The sequence below is a fragment of the Zingiber officinale genome, chromosome 6B (genome assembly GCF_018446385.1).
Source record: "Zingiber officinale cultivar Zhangliang chromosome 6B, Zo_v1.1, whole genome shotgun sequence".
NCBI lineage: Eukaryota > Viridiplantae > Streptophyta > Magnoliopsida > Zingiberales > Zingiberaceae > Zingiber > Zingiber officinale.
The window spans coordinates 107892256-107914280 of NC_055996.1; the positions used below are offsets into that span (position 1 = coordinate 107892256).

Genomic DNA, 22025 nt, shown 5'->3' on the forward strand with positions numbered 1-22025 from the left:
TCTATGTTTGTATAAGGTACACAAATCTCAATTATAGTAGTTTGGTGGTAGTTGTTGAAGCATGCAGTCACAAGAAAGAGTAGTCTTTAATTCATGCAATTACATCATTATTGTTTTTCCCATTAAAACAAAATTCTCAATTTGAGACAATCTTATAAATGTTTAAACATGTTCAAATATAATTTATTTATGTAGATTTTAATTATTTTTCTAATATTATATTGTATCGTTAATTCGATGATTAGTATTTATAATTATCAGTGAGACATCAGGCTTTGGCGCGACGTCCCTTTTCTTAAGTTAAACCCCCTTCTCTCACTCTCTGTCTCTCTCTGGATTTGGTGAGTTCGATCGAGCCCTAGGCGATCGAGCTGCATTGCGATCCGAAGGAGCCTCTTAGTTGCACGTTTCTGGAAGCATCGTTGCCCCATCGCGCCTTGGAGCCTCGTCAGCGGCAGTCTCCTCCGCCCTCGCTTGCTCGCCAAGCGCTAGATCCGGAGTTTGGCGAAGGCGTCGGTTGAGCTGCGTGCCCTTTTTGTCTGCTCCTACGCACGCGCACTCTCTTCTTCTTCCTTGATTTGTTTATACCAGTGTATTCTCTGAGCTTAGGTTGATGGTTGGAACAAATCTCAAGCGGCTGGGACTTTTACAGGAAAAGGATCGAGTTTTGGCCAGTTGACTGATTTCTTTGACTATTCTAGGTGAGTTAATTGGCCGGTCTCCTGATCTCCTTTCTTAGTTAGTGAATTATTCGGCGTACTTGCGTCTCAACGGTTCGCATTTTGTGCTTTTCCAGTGAAACGTATTGATCTTTAATGCAAATCTTTGTCCGCAGTTGAAGTCTTGGGCGATTGCGTCTGAGTTCCTTTATGGGTTTTATTTCAATTTAATTTGGAATAGCTTGATATTTAGTGGATCGCACCGAGATTGGAGCCGTTGGATATGAAAATGTGTCATTTGTAGAAAATCTATTGTTGTTCTCTGGATTTTGATCTGAGTTTCTTTGTCTTGTTTCTGATTCGTGGTTACTGTTTTTTTGTTTTTAAATTTATATCTCTCTTTTGCGAAGAGTTGCATTCAGTTGAATCCGTGCATACTGGTATGTTTTTATATACATCTCTTTTGGAAGACTTGCATTTAGGTTATTCAGTTGGATCTATGCTTGCTGTTATGTTTTTATATACATCACTTTTGGAAGAGTTGAATTTAGGTTATCCACCTGGTAATTTAGTTCATTTTCAAATTATATTGGTGAAATAAAAAAGAGCATTAGATTTTTCTTGATGCGTTAATGTTTTGCTTAAAGGGACACAGTTCATGGTCTTGTACGAATTGATTCAAGGAAGCAATTAGGAAGAAGAAAAAAGGTGCTTTTTTTATTCACCCGATATTTAGTGCTTCAGGAAAAATGTCGAGGATTCCTAAATGGAAGATTGAAAAGACAAAAGTGAAAGTCGTCTTCCGCCTACAGTTTCATGCAACACATGTACTCTCTGCCTTTCCCTAGTTTTTTTTTTCTTTATTGTTTCTTTCAATGAATTGACTAGCTGGTCAAATGAAACTTTATTTATTTGAATCTTTTGTATATGCTTATTTTCATTTGATGATACTTTATCTTTATCCTGTTTTACATTCCATTTTCTTTTGTTGATTCCTTGCTTAAGGAGATTTGCTTCCTAAAGTTTATAAGGCAATGCCCTTCACAAAATAACAGACTATGGTGATATACTATAAACAATTATTAGTTTTCCATAAGTGATAGCATATCTCTTGTTGGTTTCTTCAGCTTGTGTTTGTTACTATTTTCATGTTGGAGCTTATCAGACATTGCAATGATATATAATTGCACAATATTAAATTAAAACCTTTCTTTAACTGTCTATTGCTCAACTGTCTCTCTATCGCCTCCAAAGGAATTTGTTGCCATATGATAAAGTCCAAAGGAGAATCAATATAACAGCAAAAACTAGTTATGGTTTTGTACATTGTTTTCAATATATCTAGATTTCTAGGGAAATTGTGGTCAATTTAGTTGCGATATTTCATTTCCTCTTTATCAGGTAAAATGCCTATAAGTTATTGTTTGCAGTCTCATTAAATTCTCATATTATGGAATATTGTTCAACTCATGATCTGCAGCTGTTTTCCATGTTTAGTTTGATGTCAGTTGTAGAGTATCTAATGATCGAAGCAAGTGCATTTTAAGACTAGCAAATTACTTATACTCCAGTTAACCTGATATTAGTGCTGATACTGGTAGCAATATACTTGCTCTGGACAATTATATTAAACCTGTAGCGAGTAATAATGAGCATGTTTAGGTAACACAAGAGAGATTTTCTTTTTTAGAAACTTAAGATTTTAGAGAATTATCTCTGCTTGTTTCAGATTCCACAACAAGGGTGGGACAAGTTGTTTATATCTCTTATCCCCATCGATGTGGGCAAAACAACTGCAAAAACAAATAAAGTTAATGTCAGAAATGGGAGCTGCAAGTGGCCAGATCCGATCTATGAAACTACAAGACTTCTCCAGGATGCAAAGACTAAAACATATGATGAGAAGCTGTACAATCTTCTGGTGGCTACGGTATTTAGTTCTTTTTTTGCTTTGTATTTTCTACTTTTTGTTCCTGGTCAAATCACAAACTTAGACAAGCTTGCCACTGAATGCCACTGCTACTTGATTTACTTACCTTTTCAAATGCTACATGTCATGTGGGGTATACAGCTCATCTTTATTTATTTGCTTTCTGGAATGTATTTCACAGGGGTCTTCCAGGTCAAGTTTCCTTGGAGAAGTTAATATCAACCTTGCAGACTTTGCAGATGCATTAAGACCTTCATCTGTTTTGTTACCTCTTACTAATTGTGATTTTGGAACAATTTTACATGTGAGTGTTTTTTTTAAAATAAAAAATTCAACAGTTTTTTTATTATTTTTGAACATGATTGATTCTCTACCATTTGGTATGTCTTTATTATCAAATTTAAGCCAAAATGAGTGCTCTCTTGAAAAATTGTGAATCAGCACTTTTCTAGGAAAATGTTAAATTTGACAGTCCAAAAGATGATATTTAGCATTTGGTCTTTAACATTTGAGACATGAGTTGACAATATATTTCAATTATATCTTCCAATTTTTTTAATAGTTTTGGTAGCTTATATGAGGCATACTGGATTCTTTGTTAGTTCTTGGTGGAGGGACATTCAAACTTTAGGATTATAACTTCTTGACATGCTGAATCTGATGGAAGAAGGATAAACTTAGATTATCAATGTCAGACAAATATGTAGCATAGTTTGCTTTGCAATATTTTGTGACAAAATTTTACACATGAAAATAGTGATCCATATTTTTCTTGTATTCTCTCTCTCCTTCCTCTCCTATCTCCTATTATCCTCCTAGTAAACTAGCTATTTATGCTAGAGCTTGAAAGTTTCATCATGAAATTTTTGACACTAGAATTTGGAGAAAATAAAATTTTATTGTATTGCACATAAATAAGATAACCATTATATAAGCACCTTGACTATACACAAATGAATTTTTATTTGAATAATCAAACCAGAAGATTTGAATACTATCTGAGATCAGAACCAGAGTTTATGCATCTTTTAATTAAGCTTAAATATTTATTTGCAGAATACTAAATCAGCAATACCATCATGACTGACACTGAAGGTATCAAAAAATATGTGCACAGAGATGCATGGGATATTGAAAGGGGATGACAGAGGCTATATATTCTTTCATTTACCACAACAATTTCTCTGCAAAATGTATCAATGTAAATTTCAATTAATTAAATCCTTATATTGGGAGCAATTCTATTGAATTATGAAAAACTAAGAGGTTTAGGTTAAGAACTAAGTAGAGGCAAAGGGGAAATGTAATATCAACTTAAAATCAATGGAGAAGTTAGTAAATATTTTAGGTATTTTATATATATTGTTCAAGAAGAAGGAAAAAGGTGCTATTGAAGTTGACAATTTTTGTGGAGCTATTGAAGTTTAAAATTTGGTAAGAAGTTACAAGAATTATAGGTTGGAATCATGATCAGTGAATAAAGAATCTGTACAACAGATGACATGAGGATGCTCTGTGGGCTTGTGCTATTACTAGAAGAAATTTAACAAAGAAGATTCTTTGTACATAAGGATTAGGTCTTTCAGCTTCATGAATAAAATGAAGAAAAATCGTGAAGAATGGTAGACCAAAAAAGGACTGGTAGATGGTGTTTGTTGAGATTAATTGAGTATTTAGGGTCAAGGGATAAGGAAGACTTAAGAAGAACTTATAATATTGAAGTTGCCAGGCTGCCGGTTAATATGATTGGTAAAGGGGCTTTGGTCTGATTTGGGACCAAACATCACCTTTATTACTGAAATGGGGTTCTTCTTGAATAAAAGAGATTATACTATACTACAAAAATAAAATAAATTCTCTCTTCTTTATATAGCCAGTCTTATGTTGTTGGGTCATTGTGGTTTGCTTTTTTTATTAGATTCATTTACTGCTATCTTATTCTTCCTCATTGTAATGGTACTTTTTCTCTGTCTTTTTTTGGGTGTATTCCAGGTCACAGTCCAACTTCTTACTTCCAAAACTGGTTTCAGGTGCCACTTAACAAGAAACATTTTTTTTTCTCTTTTGTTAGCATTTGTAACTTCTCTCACTTGTTGCGTTGCTATTCAGAGAATTTGAGCAGCAAAGGGAACTGAGTGTAAGGGGGATTCAGATGATATCTAGCAATAAAAATTTTCCGGTTGATACCGAAGCTGCATCACCAGAGATAGTTAATGAAGTAGCAGAAAAGGTTGAGTTTTTTCTCAAATTAATATTGTGATTTGAAGGAACTCTGGAAGATTCATGCAGTGTTTACCTTTTCTGAGACATCAACAAGGAATTTCAGTTACAGTATCTCTATGTGCAGACTACCTATTGAGTAGACAGTGTAACTAACAAGTTAAGTCATGCATAAATATGTGATTTGGCCTGTCATACTTATGTCCAAATAAGATGGGGTTTTGGAAGATCTAACATTGTATCATCTACAGCTCTATATTAACCTCAACTCAGTGCAGTGCAAACGATATGAACACATTAATAAGAAAAATTAACTCCATTCACTTTGGAAAAATCTGGCTCTCTAATTTGAACATTGAACCTATTGATCAAGACTCAAGAGAAATGAACATAGTTCATGGTAAAATTAGGTTTGATTTAATTTATTCCTGGTTTTAGTTAAAACCTTGTTCTAACTCTGCAAGGTATAATCGAGAGAAAAGAACATGGTTTTAGTTAAAATTAGGTTTGATTTAATTTATTCTTGGTTTTAGTTCTTCGTATAATCTTTTTATTGTTTTTTACTTCATCTTGGTGTCGTGACAGTGCACATCACTTCTTGTAATTTAATGGTATTTGCTTGATTCTTATGAAAGGCTCAATAACATTCATCTAGATGTTTGTGGGCTTTTATGGGCCAGTAAGTAGTACACGTTACATTTTTTATCCAGGCATTCATCACTAAGTACAAGAGTGCTAATAGGAATATCTTACTCCTACTCTAGATTCTCATGTTAAATAGTCCTACAACAACTTGGATTGTAGTTTTTTCATTTGAAAGGAAAAGATATACAGTTCATTTAGTTGTCTTTAGAACTTGATCTTAAATCAACTATTAGGCTATTACTGATTTGCCTTTAGCAACTCATATACTAAAATCTTAGTTAAGTCAACTGGTATCATTCCTGCACACAACACCAAGTTTTTGCGAATAACATCTTTTTTTTCATATTTACCAATAACTTCTTTTAACTTGAGGAATTTTGTTGATGACTGCATGCATTTGTATCAGTTCTTCTAGATCTTGCTTTTACATTGGCTTTAGTAACTGATATGCATAGGATACAACTATAGCAAAGTTGCCTTTGTGAATACATTCTTGTACATGAGGTTCAATCCATCTCATTTATGCACTAATTTCAGGTTGTATATAAATCCCTTTTCAACCAGGAGATCTACCTTCTGAACTTGCTTCCAAATTCTTGAAGTCAAGTTATAGTTATTGACTTTTAATGATTCATGTTAGCTCCACCAACTCATTATAAAATGCAAGTGCGGAAATTGTTGTATCACCATAACTTCTCAATTGAAAAGCTTGGGTACCTTGGCAGCACAACCCCAATTTTGGTACGGACCAGTGTGATAGAGTGATCCATTGAAAGACTGCTGTGCTAGCTAATTCTATGATCCAGTCTTGAAACATCTAAATGACCATGCCAACTTGATTTTTCTGGCCCTAAAGATTTTCAAAACAACTGCATGCCTCATTTTGGCAACTACTAAGAGCATCCACAATAAAACCAAATATTTCTCCCAAATATTTATGGTCCCCACATCCAAATCCCACAATCAAATATCTCACTCTTCAAATATCCCAAATCCCACAATCAAATATCCCACGAACCAAATATTTATAGAGTCAATCTATTAAATATCTCACTCTCAAATATCCCAAATTCCACCGTTAAATATATATTTTTAATTTTTTTGTTAAAAAAACAAAGAGAGAGAGAAATCACTGGGCATAACTCTATGCCCGGTGATTTCAAATCCCCTCCCCAATATCCCTTTCCAATGGGGGATATTTGAGATTGGGGGATATTGGAGAAATATCCCCTCCACATATCCCCACTGTGGATGCTCTTATGGAATGACTTGTTATATCTTTAAATCCAACACCTGTGGCCTACATTTTTTTGTTAGACTTCCAAAGTTCTCTGTGCACCCATGACATTCATGGTCCACTGAGCTATGTTAACAAGGTTATGCCCAAATCTGAGCAATTAGCTGTTTGCAAAACGTACCAGTCTAACTATTCAAATTAAATGGAGGATGATAACCTCCTGAAATTGATGTCCCAAGTACTTTTCCAGGGAGATTCATTTTTTCTTTTGAGCTTATATTTCCTCTAATACCCTTAAAGTCTAGTCTAGGTGAAAGAGAAATGTTGATATATCTGTCAATCATGGTAAATTATTTCAGACAGTTGTTCTGGATCTCCATTTTTGTAGATGTCTTATTATTGAAACAATTTTGTTGAATGTAATTGATGAGTTGTTGAATGCTTGATCATTTATATCTTGGATTAGGCTAATCTGAGAGTCAGATTTAAACAAGATAGAATGAAGCTTCCTTCACTTGAACAAGTAGGAGAATCAAATGAAGAGTATGAAGATTCAGCCGGTGGGGTGGATGGCTCATCCTTCACATCTGAAAGTTTAAATGCTGAAAAGAATGAACTTCAAGGCATGCATGAAATAGATAGCTTCAGTATTAACTCTGCTGATTTGCCCCTTAGCCAGAGGCCTTTGCCTGGAAATGAGGAACCCAGTCTCAGTCAGCTCTCTGCACAGGGGAGGAACGATTGGACACATGGATGGAGTTCGAATTTTTCTGTTGATAATGATCTAACTACAGCTTATGGAGAGAACAACCGATTCAGAGTGAGATTGGAAGTCGCAGAGTCAGCATTTTTACAGCTTAAGTTGGAAGCAAGGTCATTACAGCGAATTACAGATGAATTAGGTGCAGAAACTAAAAGCTTATCCGAACAACTTTTACTTGAGCTAGCTTCAGGAGAACAATTGAGTCGGGAAGTGTCCTTGTTAAAATCAGAGAATGCAAAGTTCAGAGATGAACTGGAAGCCTTAAAATCTTCCAAAGCTATGCTTCAAACACTTGACAGGAGAGCTTCTAGTCCTTTGTCGTCAAACACGAACCAGGAAGATGATTTAGTTGATAGTAAGCTTCAGGATGATTTTACAGCTGCTGAAACTCACTTCATGTACCATGATTTGCGGATCAAATGGCTTGAGAGTCTACTGCTAATTGAGAGCAATGTCCAGGAAATCCGAAATAAGGCTCGTTTAGGGTATTGTGGAAGTGATTTTGATTTACTGGGTTCTGATTTTGAGTTTCTAGGATGTTTAATCAGTGACCTTAAAAAAGATATTATCCAAGTAAAGAGTTTTGAGAAATCTTATGGAGATAACACATATCTTGGGGGTGCAGTTCATTGCCTGAATTCTCGTGTTGCATATCACCAGTACGACACACTTAAGAAAGATATTGAAGTGCCAAGTTTAAGAGGGGTTGATAGGTTTGACCTTTTAACAAAACTAGAGCATTCAACAATGGAAAAAGAAAGTCTTACCAAAAAGTTAGAGCAGATGCAATGTTACTATGAATCACTAATATTGGAATTGGAGGAAAACCAGAAGCAGACAGTTAAGGAACTGGAAAATCTCAGAAATGAACACTCCTCCTGTCTGTACTCAACATCTCTTCTTCAAAACCAGATTGAAAAATTGAATCAAGAGATGAATGAACAGTATATGGCTCTTTCTGAAGATAGGAACAACTTAGAATCTCAAAATAGAGAATTTGAGAGAAGGGCTATTGCTTCAGAAACTGCACTAAATAGGGTTCGCTGGAACTATTCAATAGCAGTTGATCGCTTGCAAAAAGATCTTCAATTACTATCTTTCCAAGTTTTGTCTATGTATGAGACAAATGAAAACCTGGCAAAGCAAACTTTGCTTGATGATAAGCACTATGATGATGAATGGTCAGATGAGGCCATGACATATAAGGATGGCATTGTGACTACAATCAATCATGAAAACTACCAGTCGATCATTTCAGGAGTTCAGATGAACAATGGACTTCATGAAACCAGTCACAAATATTCTCCTCATAGTGGGACATCCACATCTGTTTCCTGTAAAGACAGTGGAAAACCCCTCATGCAGTTGCAAAGTAAGGATGATGTGCATGTAGATGGATTTGGTTTATATAAGATTAGACAACAGGCTCCTATTTTTACTCAGGTTAACAACATCCCTACTGCTGATCTATCCACTGTGAAACATATAGATGAATTTTCTTCTAGATCATTACTGGATGATGCCGTGTTAAGCAGTCAAAGGAATGGTTTATATGCTGAAGCAGACAGACAAAACATGACTGATGCAGATGACATACAGGAGTTGAGAAAATCACTTCAGAGGTTGGAAGTACTTCATTCTGATACTGAAGCTGAAGCTTTGGAAATGTATTTTCTTAATGTGAATTTAAGGGTTTTCTCTGATGTTTTACTTGGGGCATTGCATGATGTATATGATGGCGTCCAGCATATGAAAGAAAAAGTGCTTGAACTTGCACAACAGCTACAGCATGCTACAGAAGGTAAGGAGAATTATGTGCTTAAGCTGCATAAAGCAGTTGAGGATTCAAGAATACTGATGGATGATAATGCCAAATGCATCTCTAGATGCGAAGATCTAACACTGAAGAACCAGATTTTGGAAGCAAAACTCGAAGATGTCTTATGTGAAAGTACTTTTCATAGTGAGAAAATTGCAAAATACGAGAAGATGTTTGCGGAATTTCAAGCTTATGAAACAATGTACAATGCATGCATCGAAGAAAGGAACAAGTTCAAAAGTATGTTGAACAAGGAAAGCCAACAGAATCAATGTCTTCAGACTGAAATGAGATCAATGAATTCAGATTTCAAATTACTAAAGGAAGAATTTGACAAGGCTGCTTCTGAAAATGATAAAATGCAAACCTGTATCGCTAATATTCAAGAGAAATTAAGACATTTATCTGCTTCGATGATTTCTTGCAATGAGCAAATAAATTGTTTTGCTCTTGATGACATCTCTGTATCACATCAATTGGAAGCCGGAAATTATGTGCAAGTTATTGCAAGTCTGGAACAGTTCCAGCAAGAAGTGACAGAGAAGATACTTCAGTTGCTTAAAGAGAATATGAATATAAAGGAAGAGAGAGATATTTCTCAGAGATCTCAAAACAACACAGAACTAAATTATCTGAATATGAAGCAGAAGTTTGAATTTGATATAAATGCAGTAACTGAAAAGCTAGTAGTGTCCAATGATTTGGTTGAAAAGCTTCAAAAAGAACTACAAAATGCTTCCGAGAAGCTTAAGATCAGTTCAGATACTGAAGAGAAAACCGAATTTATCAATAGAGAACTGTCGTCAAAATTGGCAACCTTAGAAATGGAATTGCAGCAGGCTATTGAAGAGAACAAGGATCTAGTTAACCAGCTAATTCTACTAGCAGGTGTCAAGGAGGATCTTGAAAAAACTCAGATCAGTCTTACGTATTGTATGGAAGAGAAGAGGAGTTTGTTGATGTCTATACAGTCGAAGAATGAGGCTTCCACCCAAATGGAAAATGAGATTTACAGTTTGAAACAAAGTCTGCAACTCATCCAGAGAGACATGCAGACAGAGAAAAGAATGAGAAAGGGACTTGATGATGCAGTTGCAAGCCTTTCAGCACAGTTGGAGGAAAAAGAATGTCAGCTGTTATCTTTATATGAAGGAAAAATGGAAGTGGCACAGCTGCAGGATATGATTTTGGAGTTAGAAAGAACAAACATTGGGTCTAAGGATCAACTTATAAAGAGTGAAGAAAGCCGAAGTAGTTTAGAGAGTGAGAACTCATCCTTGAAAGTTGAAGTTGTGGATGTGAGAAATCAATTGGCAGAACTTCTCGAGACTTCACTGGCCTCTGAAATTGAAGTTACAGTTATGCGAAGTCATTTCTGTGACAGGATGCAGGATTCCTTTGCACAACTTAAGACAGTAGAAAGAAAGCTTGAGGAGATGACTTTAAAAAATGCAGATCTTACTGCTTCACTTGACATACTTGCTGAGAAAGAATCACTGTTAATAGACAAAAATGGAAAGTTATCGATAGTTCTTCAGTCATTACAATCTGATTTTGATATTGTTTTTCGGGAGAAAGAGAGCCTTATTGATTACGTAAACAAAAAAAATGCAGAACTTGAAGAGGTGCAGCTTAGAGCTGCAACAGTGGAAGCTGACAGTAATTGCCATATGAAGAAATATGAAAGTGAGATTTGTCAGCTGAAAAATATTATGATCTTTTGTGAAGAAGAAGTGTGCAACTTAAGGTCATCTAGGGATGCATTAGAAATTACAAATGTGGTACTGAAATCTAAACTAGAGGAACAACATAGAAAAATATCATTGCTTGAGGAATGTGAGTCTCAGTTGAGGGCCTTACAAGAGCACAACGAGGAGTTTAGTTGTAGACTCTCAGAACAGGTATTGAAGACAGAAGAATATAAGAACCTGTCCAACCTTCTAAGGGAACAAAGAGATAAAGCAGAGGCAGAGTGTCTTCAGGCTCGAGAAAAGAAGGAGAATGAGAGATCATCACAGGAGTCACTGAGAATTGCTTTTATTAAAGAACAGTATGAGTCCAAGATCCAGGAGCTGAAAAATCAGTCGTTTGTCTCCAAGAAGTATGCAGAAGAAATGCTATTGAAATTGCAAAATGCTCTTGATGAAGTTGAGAGCAGAAAGAAAACTGAGGTTTCTCTAGTGAAAAAGTTTGAAGAGTTGTCAGAGAAAATGTCTAATTTGGAGTGTGAGCTAGTTACAGTTCTGACTGAGAGAAAAGAATTAGCTAAAGCTCATGATAGGATAACCAATGAACTGGAGTGCACTGTTCTGAACCTCGAGTGTTGCAGGGAAAAAAGCCTAAAGCTTGAAAACTCCCTGAAGAAATGCAATGCTGAGAAGCTAAAGCTTGAGGATTCCTTAAAGGAGTGTAATGAAGAAAAAAATAATGTGAGAGTTGAGCTTGACCTGGTTAAGAGGTTGTTTGAGAATTTGGCCTTAGATGGATCTGTTAACCATGAAGGCAATAGTGACTCTGATTTCCCTTCCATAACATCAATTGAGCAAATTTTACAAGATGACAGCTTTGAATTGTCAGCAGTCTTCCAAGAATTGCCAAATTACAAAGATACTAATTTGGGAATAGATGCTTCAACTGTGGATTTCACAAATTCTCCAAAGAATACAGATGTTGGAGTTGTGCTGCCAACTATTGCTGATGAGAAATCATGTTCTTATTCCCCTCCAAACTCAACAGCTTTTAAGGTAACTGTAGTTTTCACATTGGATTTGTAGTTTTTTTTTTAATATGGCACACACTTAGAATTTCATGAAAGTTAACGTTAGTTTTTTATATGCCATGCGCCACTTCTATTTCAGGATACTGAAAGTGCATTTGGACAACAATCCAAATTCACGGATAATATAACGGATATAACTGACATTGAGGAGCACTTCAAAGAGCAGCAGAAGTTGATGTCTGGCATAGGCATGCTACAGAAGGAGGTAAATCACCAACTTTAATATAATTTACAACTTGGAAGATACTCAATCATAGCCAAGGCTTTTACTATTGGAGGTCATTCCCCTGACAGTAATCTGCAGCCATTATGCATCAACAAAGTAGAATTGGGTGGTTTGGCTCCCTTCATGTTTAATAATCAGTACTGTTAACATCAATCTGATACTTCTATTTTCTGCTAAATCTTTGTAGTTGGAGAAGCTAAGAAATGAGAATTTATCATCACTAATTCCTTTAGAAGAACAATTTCTATCATCCCATCAGATTTTAGAGAGAGATTTATCACAACTTGACCTGGTATGTATGACTTATAATGATCATGTGGTACGCTGAATAATTGTATAATTCTTATTGGGCCATATATCAATCTGGAACTTCCCTTGGTTAGGCAAATGAGCAACTGGGAAGCATTTTTCCTTTATTCAAGGAACTTCCTGAAAGTGGCAACGCATTGGAAAGAGTACTTGCTTTGGAACTTGAGCTTGCAGAAGCATTGCAGTCAAAAAAGATATCAGATTTTCACGTACAAAGGTATTCATTCTTTCAATCATTGTTTGTATTTGGCGTTTTTTTTTCTTCTGTATTTCCTAGGTTTATTCCTATCAAAATTTCCTGTATCTTTTTTCAAAGCTTCAGCCATGGGATTCATTGAGCAAAGTAATACAACATGCACAAGCAACCTACCTGATTTCACTACTAGTTTATGCATATTACAAGGAGACAGGAGAAGTAATCCCTGTTAATTCGTGATTGAATAGGGCCCCCTTCAATATATTTTAGTAGTCAATAAAGGCTAAATATATGGCCCTCAAAACGCAACATTTAGCATTAAAGCTAACAGAGTTCCTAAGCAGGTGCCTTCCAAGGTTCTTTTACGTATATTAAAATACACACGTATGTTGCTTCAACATCTGCTCTAATGGAAGTAAATCCATTTTATTGTTGATGCGGAATATACTGAATCAAAGAGAAAAGATTACTTTTGAGAAGATCACCAGTGTGGTACAGCTGTTGCAGCTGGTAGACCCTTGCAGGTACTGCAGCTTGAGATTGGCTGGAGGTGGAGCTGGAAGAGTGCTGGATCATGCAGATACAGTCATGGTTTTGTGAGGGTTAGTTGCTCAAAGAGCAGGAGTTGTGCGTCAAGAACTTGAAGGAGATCCCAAGTGCAATATTTGAGGCAGGAATCCCTTGTGACAAAAGAGGCATGACCTGCAGGAAGACAATAGTGGAGGATGTGCAGGTGCTTTGGTGCCAAGTCAAGAGACCCACCTGTTCTCTCTCAATTGCATATCGGATAGGTTTCCTTCAATATATAAACTGCAGCATCATGGGGCTATATATACAACAAATTAAAACACAACATAACGTAAAACACAATCTAACTACTTAATGATGTGAAATAAGCCTTGTACAAGGCATTACAGTAAATTTGTTTCTGATGTAGCCAATTATGTAAAATGCTTGCCGCATTCATTTAGTTTAGCTTACACAAAAAATATAACTGTTGTATGGTGGTCAGAAATGTATCTTTGCAAATTGAATTCAGGCTCTGGATTGATTATAAGCACTCATCATGACTTCTTTTGACGGTATGCAGCTCATTCCTGAAACAACAGGACAACGAGGCATTAGTGTTCCAGAGCTTCAGGCACATCAATGAACTGATAAAAGAGATGCTGGAGTTGAAGACTCGATATACTGCCGTCGAAACTGAGCTCAAAGAGATGCAAGGTCGATACTCTCAACTCAGTCTGCAGTTTGCGGAGGTAGAGGGCGAGAGGCAAAAACTAGTAATGACCCTCAAAGCTCGAGCACCTACAAGATCATAGCCCACAGGCCAAACTTGATCCTCGAATGCTACTTCCATTTTCAATCTTGGAAGCTATGTTCATTTCTGCTACTTCGGACATATGGTAGATATAGTAGACGGAGAATAAGTGGCGAGGAAGGATCTTTACATGAGATTTGGAGATGCATGAGCAGAATTTAGCATTTGAAAGAGATCATATATCATGGTAAAGTAAATAGACTTTGTTTGTCTCAGCCTTTGCGAGATGAGCTTAGTAGCATAATAATATGTTAATTGTCTACTAAATGTAATTTATCAAGGCTAAGAGTACAATCTTTCACAAATCTTCAAAGTAATATATATCTTGAGATCGTTTTTTTTCCTCGTTTAATTCATCAAGAGATAAATTTCTGCAAACAACAGTTAGAATGTGGTTTCCTCTTTTATTTATATCAACAGTGAAGTCTGAGAATCAGGAGTGGTAAAAATTTAATTGCCTTGTGTGTCTACCAATTTGAGTTGTAATATTTTCTGGATGCTCTAAACTCGTTGACGTTTCAAACAAACTTTATTATTAACTAATTAAATTGCTTCTAGAAACTAGAGAAGTGTCGCTGCTCTTCTCCACTGAGAAATTTGGACTCTCAACGTCGCTACGCGGGGCGACCTTTTTTCTTCCCCGTTAACTAATCAATTAATATTCTTACCCCAAAACACACTCATCTTCTGCTAATCACTGGGATTAGATCGCGAGGATGACCGGCGCGGGTATTGTTTTGACGCGTACTTGTGTATATATATATATATTAATTATGTGAAACAGAGGTAATGAATCGCGTGTGGGAAAAACGTCCCCACGTGGACTACGAATTAGTGATATAATTTTTTTTTTCTTAATTGGAGAAATTTTCACTTCGCCCCTTGAAGATGACAAGTATTTTTTTTTAACTTTGTTATCTAAAATTGCTTGCCAGTGGCTCTTGCAATTTGGGAAGCCACCCCTCTCATCTTATCAACGTGTTATTGATCGAGAAGGAAAACTCAAATTGAGATTAAGTCATTATAGTCTATTGTGATATGCTCTATTAATGAAGTACTCAAAACAATCCAAATTTGATCTCCTTAGTACATAATCAGTGATGGGTTTTGAAATCCATCCTAAAATCATTACGGAAAAGATAAATTATAAATAAATATGAATGAGTTATATGGGGTAGAGATTTACGCTCCACCATACACCTTACGTGTTAAACCTCTCACACAATCAGTGATGGGTTTGGGTGGGAATGTCTATCTTAAAAAGTTTCTTGAAAAGGAGTAAATTGAAATTTTATTATAACTTTGGATGTAATTGTAAAATGTTAACGGTTACACGCATCAAGACTTCCCCTCCGCGGCTTAGTTCTTGTCTCGACTCGCTTGCCCGCTTGTCGCCGTCGACGCGCTCCCCTGCCGCTTTAAACACCGCCCGCACCGCCGCACTCTCCCTGCTCCACTCTGCTCTCTACTCTGCTCTACTCTGCTCCATCAAATAGGAAGTTGACCACTTGAACAATCGAATTGTGGAGATTAAGAAAATTCGATCAAGTATCGGCGCCCGAATGACGCCCGAGAGCACCAGGTCGGCGGCGGTGGCAGCGGCAGGGAAAAGGAGGAAAAGGGGAAGGGCTGAGGAGGAGGAAAAGGGGAGGAGCGGCGCGGGCGAGAGAAGGTACTTGGGGGTGAGGAAGCGACGGTGGGGGAAGTGGGTGTCGGAGATCCGACTCCCTCGGAGCCGGGAGAGGATATGGCTGGGGTCCTACGACGCGCCGGAGAAGGCGGCGCGGGCCTTCGACGAGGCCGCGTTCCGCCTCCGCGGCGCCGCCGCGCGGCTCAACTTCCCGGACCAGATCCCGGCCGAGTACACCTCGGAGGCAGTGCCGCACGATCAAATCCAGGCCGCAGCGGCGCGGCACGCCCGCAATCAGCCGGTTCCGGAAGAGGAAGAGGCCGCGCCGGACAACCGACAGCGTTGCGTGGGAGCCGCCTTGCCGGAGAGGTCAGCGTCGGCCGATGACGAATTGTCTTTCGCATGCGAGGATTTCCTGTGCGAATTTTTTCCGGTGGCGGCGGGGCACCAATGCCGCGAGGAGCCGCCGGATAACGGGGAGAAGGCGGCGCCCGAGAAATCCGTGGAGGTGTGCGCCGATTTCCCTTTCGTGTACGAGGACTACTTCTCCAACGATTTCTTTCCAGTGGCGTCGCCGCCGCCGCCACCGCCGGATTGCTACGAGGATGGGATTGGGATCTTTGATGAATTCCCAATTCTTTGGAGCTTCTAGACGCGGAAGGAACCACAAGAGCTCACACTAATTAATTAAAATTTTATTTTATTTATTAATTATTTTTTCCTGCTCGATTTAAGTTAGGGAATTATACATCCGAACCCACTTAATTGGCAGCCGTGGATTTATTGATACAAAGCAATATATTGTATTTTTCATATATGTATTAGTAAATAATAAAAATATTTTGAGATAGCAATAATCATTGATCCTATCCGAAAGTCGATGAGATGGGAAATTGAAGATGTGATGCTCCCGTTGACCACTTGTATATTTCGTTCGGACCTACAACACAAATTATGTCAGTGTCGAGTCAGGGAAGGGATCCCGGCGTTGACTCTCCGACGCTCAATTCAGTCACCGGTGATGAAGTAGAAGGCGGAGCAACAAGAATGAACAGTAGTGAAAACAGTGTCTATCGCGTATTACGTACCTCTGCCAATAGTTGGACTCTCCTTTATACAGAACTTCTATAGCGTGCGTCTCTAAAAAGACTTGTCAGTAAAGTATCCCTGATACAGTACTTTAACAGACCGAGCATATCTCTGAAGTGACAGTGGAAATTTTCGTCGTACGATCTTCTGATTGTTCATGCCCAGTGTCGGCGATACTAACTCCCAAAGGGATGTCGATGAATATCAAAGAGAGTATGCAGCTAGGCCGAGCGGGTTGGTCATTCGGTCGGAACTTCGTTGTTCCTATGTCTCGCCCGCTCGGCCGAAATTCCACTGCGTTTGTGCCGCGTCCACTCGGGCGGAACTCCACTATGTTCGTGTCGCGTCCGCTCGGTCGGAATTCCGCTGTGCTTGTGCCACATCCGCTCGACCGAAGTTCCACTCTGCCTGTCGAGTTCCGTTGCTTGGCCGAGCGGGGTAGCTGCTCGGCCCGGCTTATGCATACTGTTTCTTCCCTCCGCACGACGTCCAATACTCCATTAAATGACGGTCATTTGACACCTCCCCATGTTAAAGACAAGGCTGGAACCCTCTCCCCCCGGTTGGCGCATGATAGCCCGACTGACCGACGATATCTAAGCATTGACCACCTTGACTTTGACCTTCACCGTGATAACTATCCTCCATGAGGTGAGACTCTTCTTCATCACCGCATCAACCATAAAAACCATTTCTAATTTTTTTTCCAATTCATAAAAACTTCACAGTTGCCATTTTTAAAAATTGTTCTTGTCTCAACAAATTCACTAAGGAACTTCTCGATAAATATTTTTTAAAACTATTTTATACATTAGAATTTAAGATCCACAGCTCATTATCAAAAAAGAAATTACAAATTAAAGTATACCATATATATATAATATTAAATCAAAGAAATGGCAATGAACTAGCTTTGTTCTTATACTAAATATTTTTTAATAGAATTAATTTTGCAATTGATTGTTTCTACGTTTGAAGGGAGTGATAAATTCATTTTCATTTTTCTAAAATTTCTTTTCACTCAATATAAAAATTTGGGAAAAAAAAATCAAAGGAAGATATCTTAGCTTCTTTTAGTTGCTGGTGCCTTGATCGCTTCGTTCTCTGGCATCTTGCAATTTGATTTTTTTATTTACGACTAAAGAAAAAGCATATCCTTGTAATCTTTGAATAACTCTGAGAGTAACAAAGAACAAATACCTAATTAATCAGCACAAAATGACAAAGAAGTGGAGAACACTAAGCCCTCTATTTCATTAATAACTAATCCAAACAGTTTTTTTTTAATCAAACAAAGATACAAAAGACCAAGAATGCAATTCAGAAGTCTACAAGCTACTCGTCCTAGCTCGGATCTCGATTGAGAAAACTCGGAGGATCTTGCACAGTGCCTCACTAGATCCTCCGGAATCTACCGCATATCCACCACTTTGTCTTGTTCCAATTAGACAATCACCAGCATGGAAAGCAAAGGAAAAAGTCTAACTTTCTTTTTTGGAGACTTGTGGCATCAATCCTCCAATCCCAAGCCTTGGGATTTTGGGGTTCCAAAGAATATGCCAGGGAACTACTCCATGCTTTGATTTCGTTACCTCAGTTCATCCTAACACGCTTAGTATATGCTCCCAAATATTCCCCCCCTTCCTCAGCTTATAATCATCTGCTCTTCTTGGTGGTTCAGATACCTGCACACAGCAATATGCTTGATTCATCTGCCAAGCTGAGATCAATTCAGTTTTAGGAGACATGAAGTTTGGCAAAAGGCTGAAGGAGCAGATAGAGGAGACTCTCCCAGCATGGAGGGGCGAGTTCTTGTCCTACAAGGACCTTAAGCAGCTGGTGAAGCTCATCCCGGAAGCCCAGCCTTGCTCCAAGGTCGAGGCTGAGTTCATCGATCTGCTGAATTTCGAGATCGACAAGCTCAATGCCTTCTTTGTTGGGCGGGAGGAGGAATTCATCATCAGGCAAAGGGTAAGATGCTTGAACAAGTCGATTCGTGACTCAAGGCCGATACCTGTTAAGCATTCATGTGCCACCGCTGCCAGATCAAGAAATCTGTGGAATAAAAATTTGATCTTTTTTGGTGGCAGCATTTGCAGGAGATGATCAAGAGGGTGGCTGAGATGTATCAGGCAAGAGGAAGAGAGGAAGAGTATGCAAAGGAGATGTCAAGGATTAGGAAGGAGATTGTGAACTTACATGGGGAAATGGTGCTGCTGGAGAACTACAGCAGCATCAACTACATAGGTCATTGCCAATTTCAAGATCTTCTACTTAACTCCATTAGACTCATATGCAGGAAATCTTTTCCTGCATCAACGAATGAAAAAAAAAACTAAAGTTTTAATCTTCTATTGCGAAGAAAAGCTATACAACATTAGGGTCTGATGAAAATACTTATACCACTGTCACTTTGAACTCAGCTTCTCTTCTTTCCTATGCTTTGTGCCGGATTTGATTATTGCAGGGCTAGCCAAGATCTTGAAGAAATACGACAAGCGCAGTGGGCGCCTCCTGCGACTACTCTTCATCGAAAAGATCCTGAAGCAACCTTTCTTCACAACAGATCTCATCTCGAAGCTAGTCAAGGAATGTGAAAGCATGATAGATTTAGTATTCCCTTCCAAGTCCGATCATCAGCAATTGAAACCAGAAGACAAAAGGAAATTAGTAGGAGAAGAGCAGAGCATATTTAGGAGCACAGTTGTTGCTTTGGTGACAATGCAGGAGATGAGGAAAGGGAGCTCCACTTATGGACAATTCTCATTGCCTCCTTTGAGCTTACCTGATAATCTACTGCAATCCTTGCAGCCTACTCCCATTCCTATTCCCTGATTCATTAGTTTTCTTTACTCAATACCATCCTCATATGCTTGAGAATATACATGCAATAATATTCTGCTTTTGTTAATTACCAGGATGAAGTCATGATATGAGATTAGAAACTGAGAGACTCAGCATATAAATATTGGTTTGTTTTGGAAAAACTTCGGTCTTTCAATGTCTCAGTATAAGATACATGGGCTTGTTTTATGTTTCAAGAATTCAATGGCTAAGCTTCAAGATTTATCTCTTTAGTGCATGTTAATTGCAGGTATTGTTGTCAAAATTTGAATTGCAAAAAAAAAACTGAATTGTGAAGAAAAACTTCAAAAATTAAAGGAAAGAAAATAAGAAATCAATAAAGGTAAAAGATGATTGGACATAAAATTCTTGCAAGAGTTTCAAATGTTTTTTTATATCTATTATTCAACAAGGGAGACTTCTGTTAATTACCAGGATGAACTAATTATGATATGAGATTAGAAACTGAGAGATTATGATTCTCCTATTAGGATGAAGAAATGAGATTAGAAAGTGAGAGATCTAGTGTATGAATATCGGTTATTTTAGAAACTTTTTGTCTTTCGATGAAGAAATTGTCTGGGTTTCAAAGTAGAAGATTCTCTATTTTTTTAAGCAGAAAGACTTTGTTGTGTTAAATAACAACACAACAGTTATAATTGTTGTGTTAAATCCCTCTAGAAGCATTCAATAAGCTTCAAAATGAATCCCTCTAGAAGCATTCGAAGATATAATTGTTGTGTAAAATTAAATTAGAATTTTGGATCATGGATTGAGATAACTGAGAACTTAAAAAAAAATAAAAAAATCAATTACACTACGTGTTCATGGGGTATGCGGCATAAGGTGGACAACATTTCATATATATATATATATATATATATATATATATATATAAAAAGAAATGTTACGCTATAGATGAAGCCCTGCAGATTTTGTCCGTGACAATGGTCGAGGTGCCTAGATTCATTCCAAGCACCTCTATGTTGAGATAGGTAGTTTTTTTTTGTTTATTTTTTTAGCTCCGGAGTTAAGCCAATTAGATTTTTTCTTTAGGGTATAGGGGTTGGATTATAGTGTTCAAGCTAAAAAAAAATTAAAACTAAAAAATTGTTAGGTGCTCACGGGTATATATTTAGGGTGTCTAATAACATTTTTTTTTTAGCTCCGAGGTTAAGCTAATTAGATTTTCCAGATGTCTTAATCACTCATGCGCGGACGGTTATATATATATATATATATATATATATAGTGATGCCACCATTTATACATTTGGATCATAATGTTGTGTTGTTAAGAAGTAACATATAACAAGTTTATATACTAAAAATGACAAATGGTAAGATGAATGTGTAGAGTTCTTAGAAATATCAAAGTAAAAATACATTGATATTCGAGAGCAATTATGGCTGCAGTATATGCTAAAAAATGAGAGGAAATATTAGAGCATGTGCAAAGCCAACTAGTTTAGAGCTTGAATCTATTAGAATAGAAGGTATAAGAGATAATAAAAAATAACTTAGTTGATTTGGATACTATTGTAATATATTTACATAGAGGTAAGTGGAGAGACATGTATCCGACCTCCAATAGTTAGGGTAAACAAGACTCGATGATGATGATGATTTAATGGATAAGCCGCTGTGTCAAAAACATGTAACCATAATTGTTTTTGTCTCATAATAATAGTTAATGGCTTGTTTAGGAGTTCATCAAGCTTTCATGTGGAAACATATGTGTACGTGACAGAGAGAGATCATAAAATGGATTATCATAGTTCATCCTTTTAAGGGTCTGATAATTTAGATAGAATATACTAGGAAAATATCACAAAAATGTACATAAATGATGAAGCTCCCTGTCTAAGTAATAAAAGTCTTATAGAGATCATTTTGCCTTTTGAATTTAACCACCATTCAAGTAAATAAGAAAATTCTCCAAAACAGCCAAATCTATACCCAGATCACATACAGATGAAACTACAATCACAAGAGATCTTGAGTTCCACATATGGAGGTGAACTAAATGGAATTTATCCTGCTACTGAATACAACAAAGACCCTTGCTCATAGAACTTTTTTGACACAGTTTCACATTGGTGTTCAGGGCCAAAAACAAGATCCACCTTTATCATCTATGGTTGGAACTGGTATTAGGATTGAGAGAAAACATGCACATGATACAAGAGCATAATTCTAAGAAAGAAAGAAAAAACTTTCTTAACCAGTATCAGATTAATATGTAGAAGCTACTGAAGTAATTTCACACTTGATTAACTGAAAATACAGGTTACAGTGTCTTATGATTCTCATCGCATGGTTTATGATCAATCATGTACAGTAGGCACTGGATTCTCAT

The 22025-nt window shown here is 37.3% G+C and overlaps 3 protein-coding genes across 6 annotated transcripts; all 3 read left to right on the plus strand.

Moving 5' to 3' along the window:
• The first annotated feature begins 283 nt into the window (after positions 1–283).
• Positions 284–14456, plus strand: LOC121988779 (sporulation-specific protein 15-like). 3 transcript variants are annotated; one of them, XM_042542431.1, is made up of 11 exons: positions 284–701; positions 1307–1486; positions 2389–2589; positions 2771–2893; positions 4582–4619; positions 4699–4819; positions 7158–12017; positions 12132–12257; positions 12466–12570; positions 12662–12804; positions 13874–14456. In XM_042542431.1, exons 2-11 carry the CDS (start codon positions 1409–1411, stop codon positions 14103–14105), a joined length of 6027 nt encoding a protein of 2008 aa, XP_042398365.1. In that variant the 5' UTR covers positions 284–701; positions 1307–1408; the 3' UTR covers positions 14106–14456. The 3 variants fall into 3 exon arrangements, with proteins under 3 accessions (XP_042398365.1, XP_042398366.1, XP_042398367.1); XM_042542432.1 differs by having other exon boundaries at positions 1315–1486; XM_042542433.1 differs by having other exon boundaries at positions 1404–1486.
• Positions 14457–15542: 1086 nt separating this feature from the next.
• On the plus strand, positions 15543–16549 carry LOC121990512 (ethylene-responsive transcription factor ERF017-like). Its single transcript, XM_042544627.1, has one exon. It carries the CDS (start codon positions 15667–15669, stop codon positions 16384–16386), a length of 720 nt encoding a protein of 239 aa, XP_042400561.1. The 5' UTR covers positions 15543–15666; the 3' UTR covers positions 16387–16549.
• A 1761-nt stretch (positions 16550–18310) lies between these two features.
• Positions 18311–19900, plus strand: LOC121988782 (SPX domain-containing protein 3-like). Of its 2 annotated transcripts, none has more exons than XM_042542436.1 (3): positions 18311–18794; positions 18923–19070; positions 19291–19900. In XM_042542436.1, exons 1-3 carry the CDS (start codon positions 18570–18572, stop codon positions 19656–19658), a joined length of 741 nt encoding a protein of 246 aa, XP_042398370.1. In that variant the 5' UTR covers positions 18311–18569; the 3' UTR covers positions 19659–19900. The 2 variants fall into 2 exon arrangements, with proteins under 2 accessions (XP_042398370.1, XP_042398369.1); XM_042542435.1 differs by having other exon boundaries at positions 18318–18794; positions 18914–19070.
• Positions 19901–22025: the final 2125 nt, after the last annotated feature.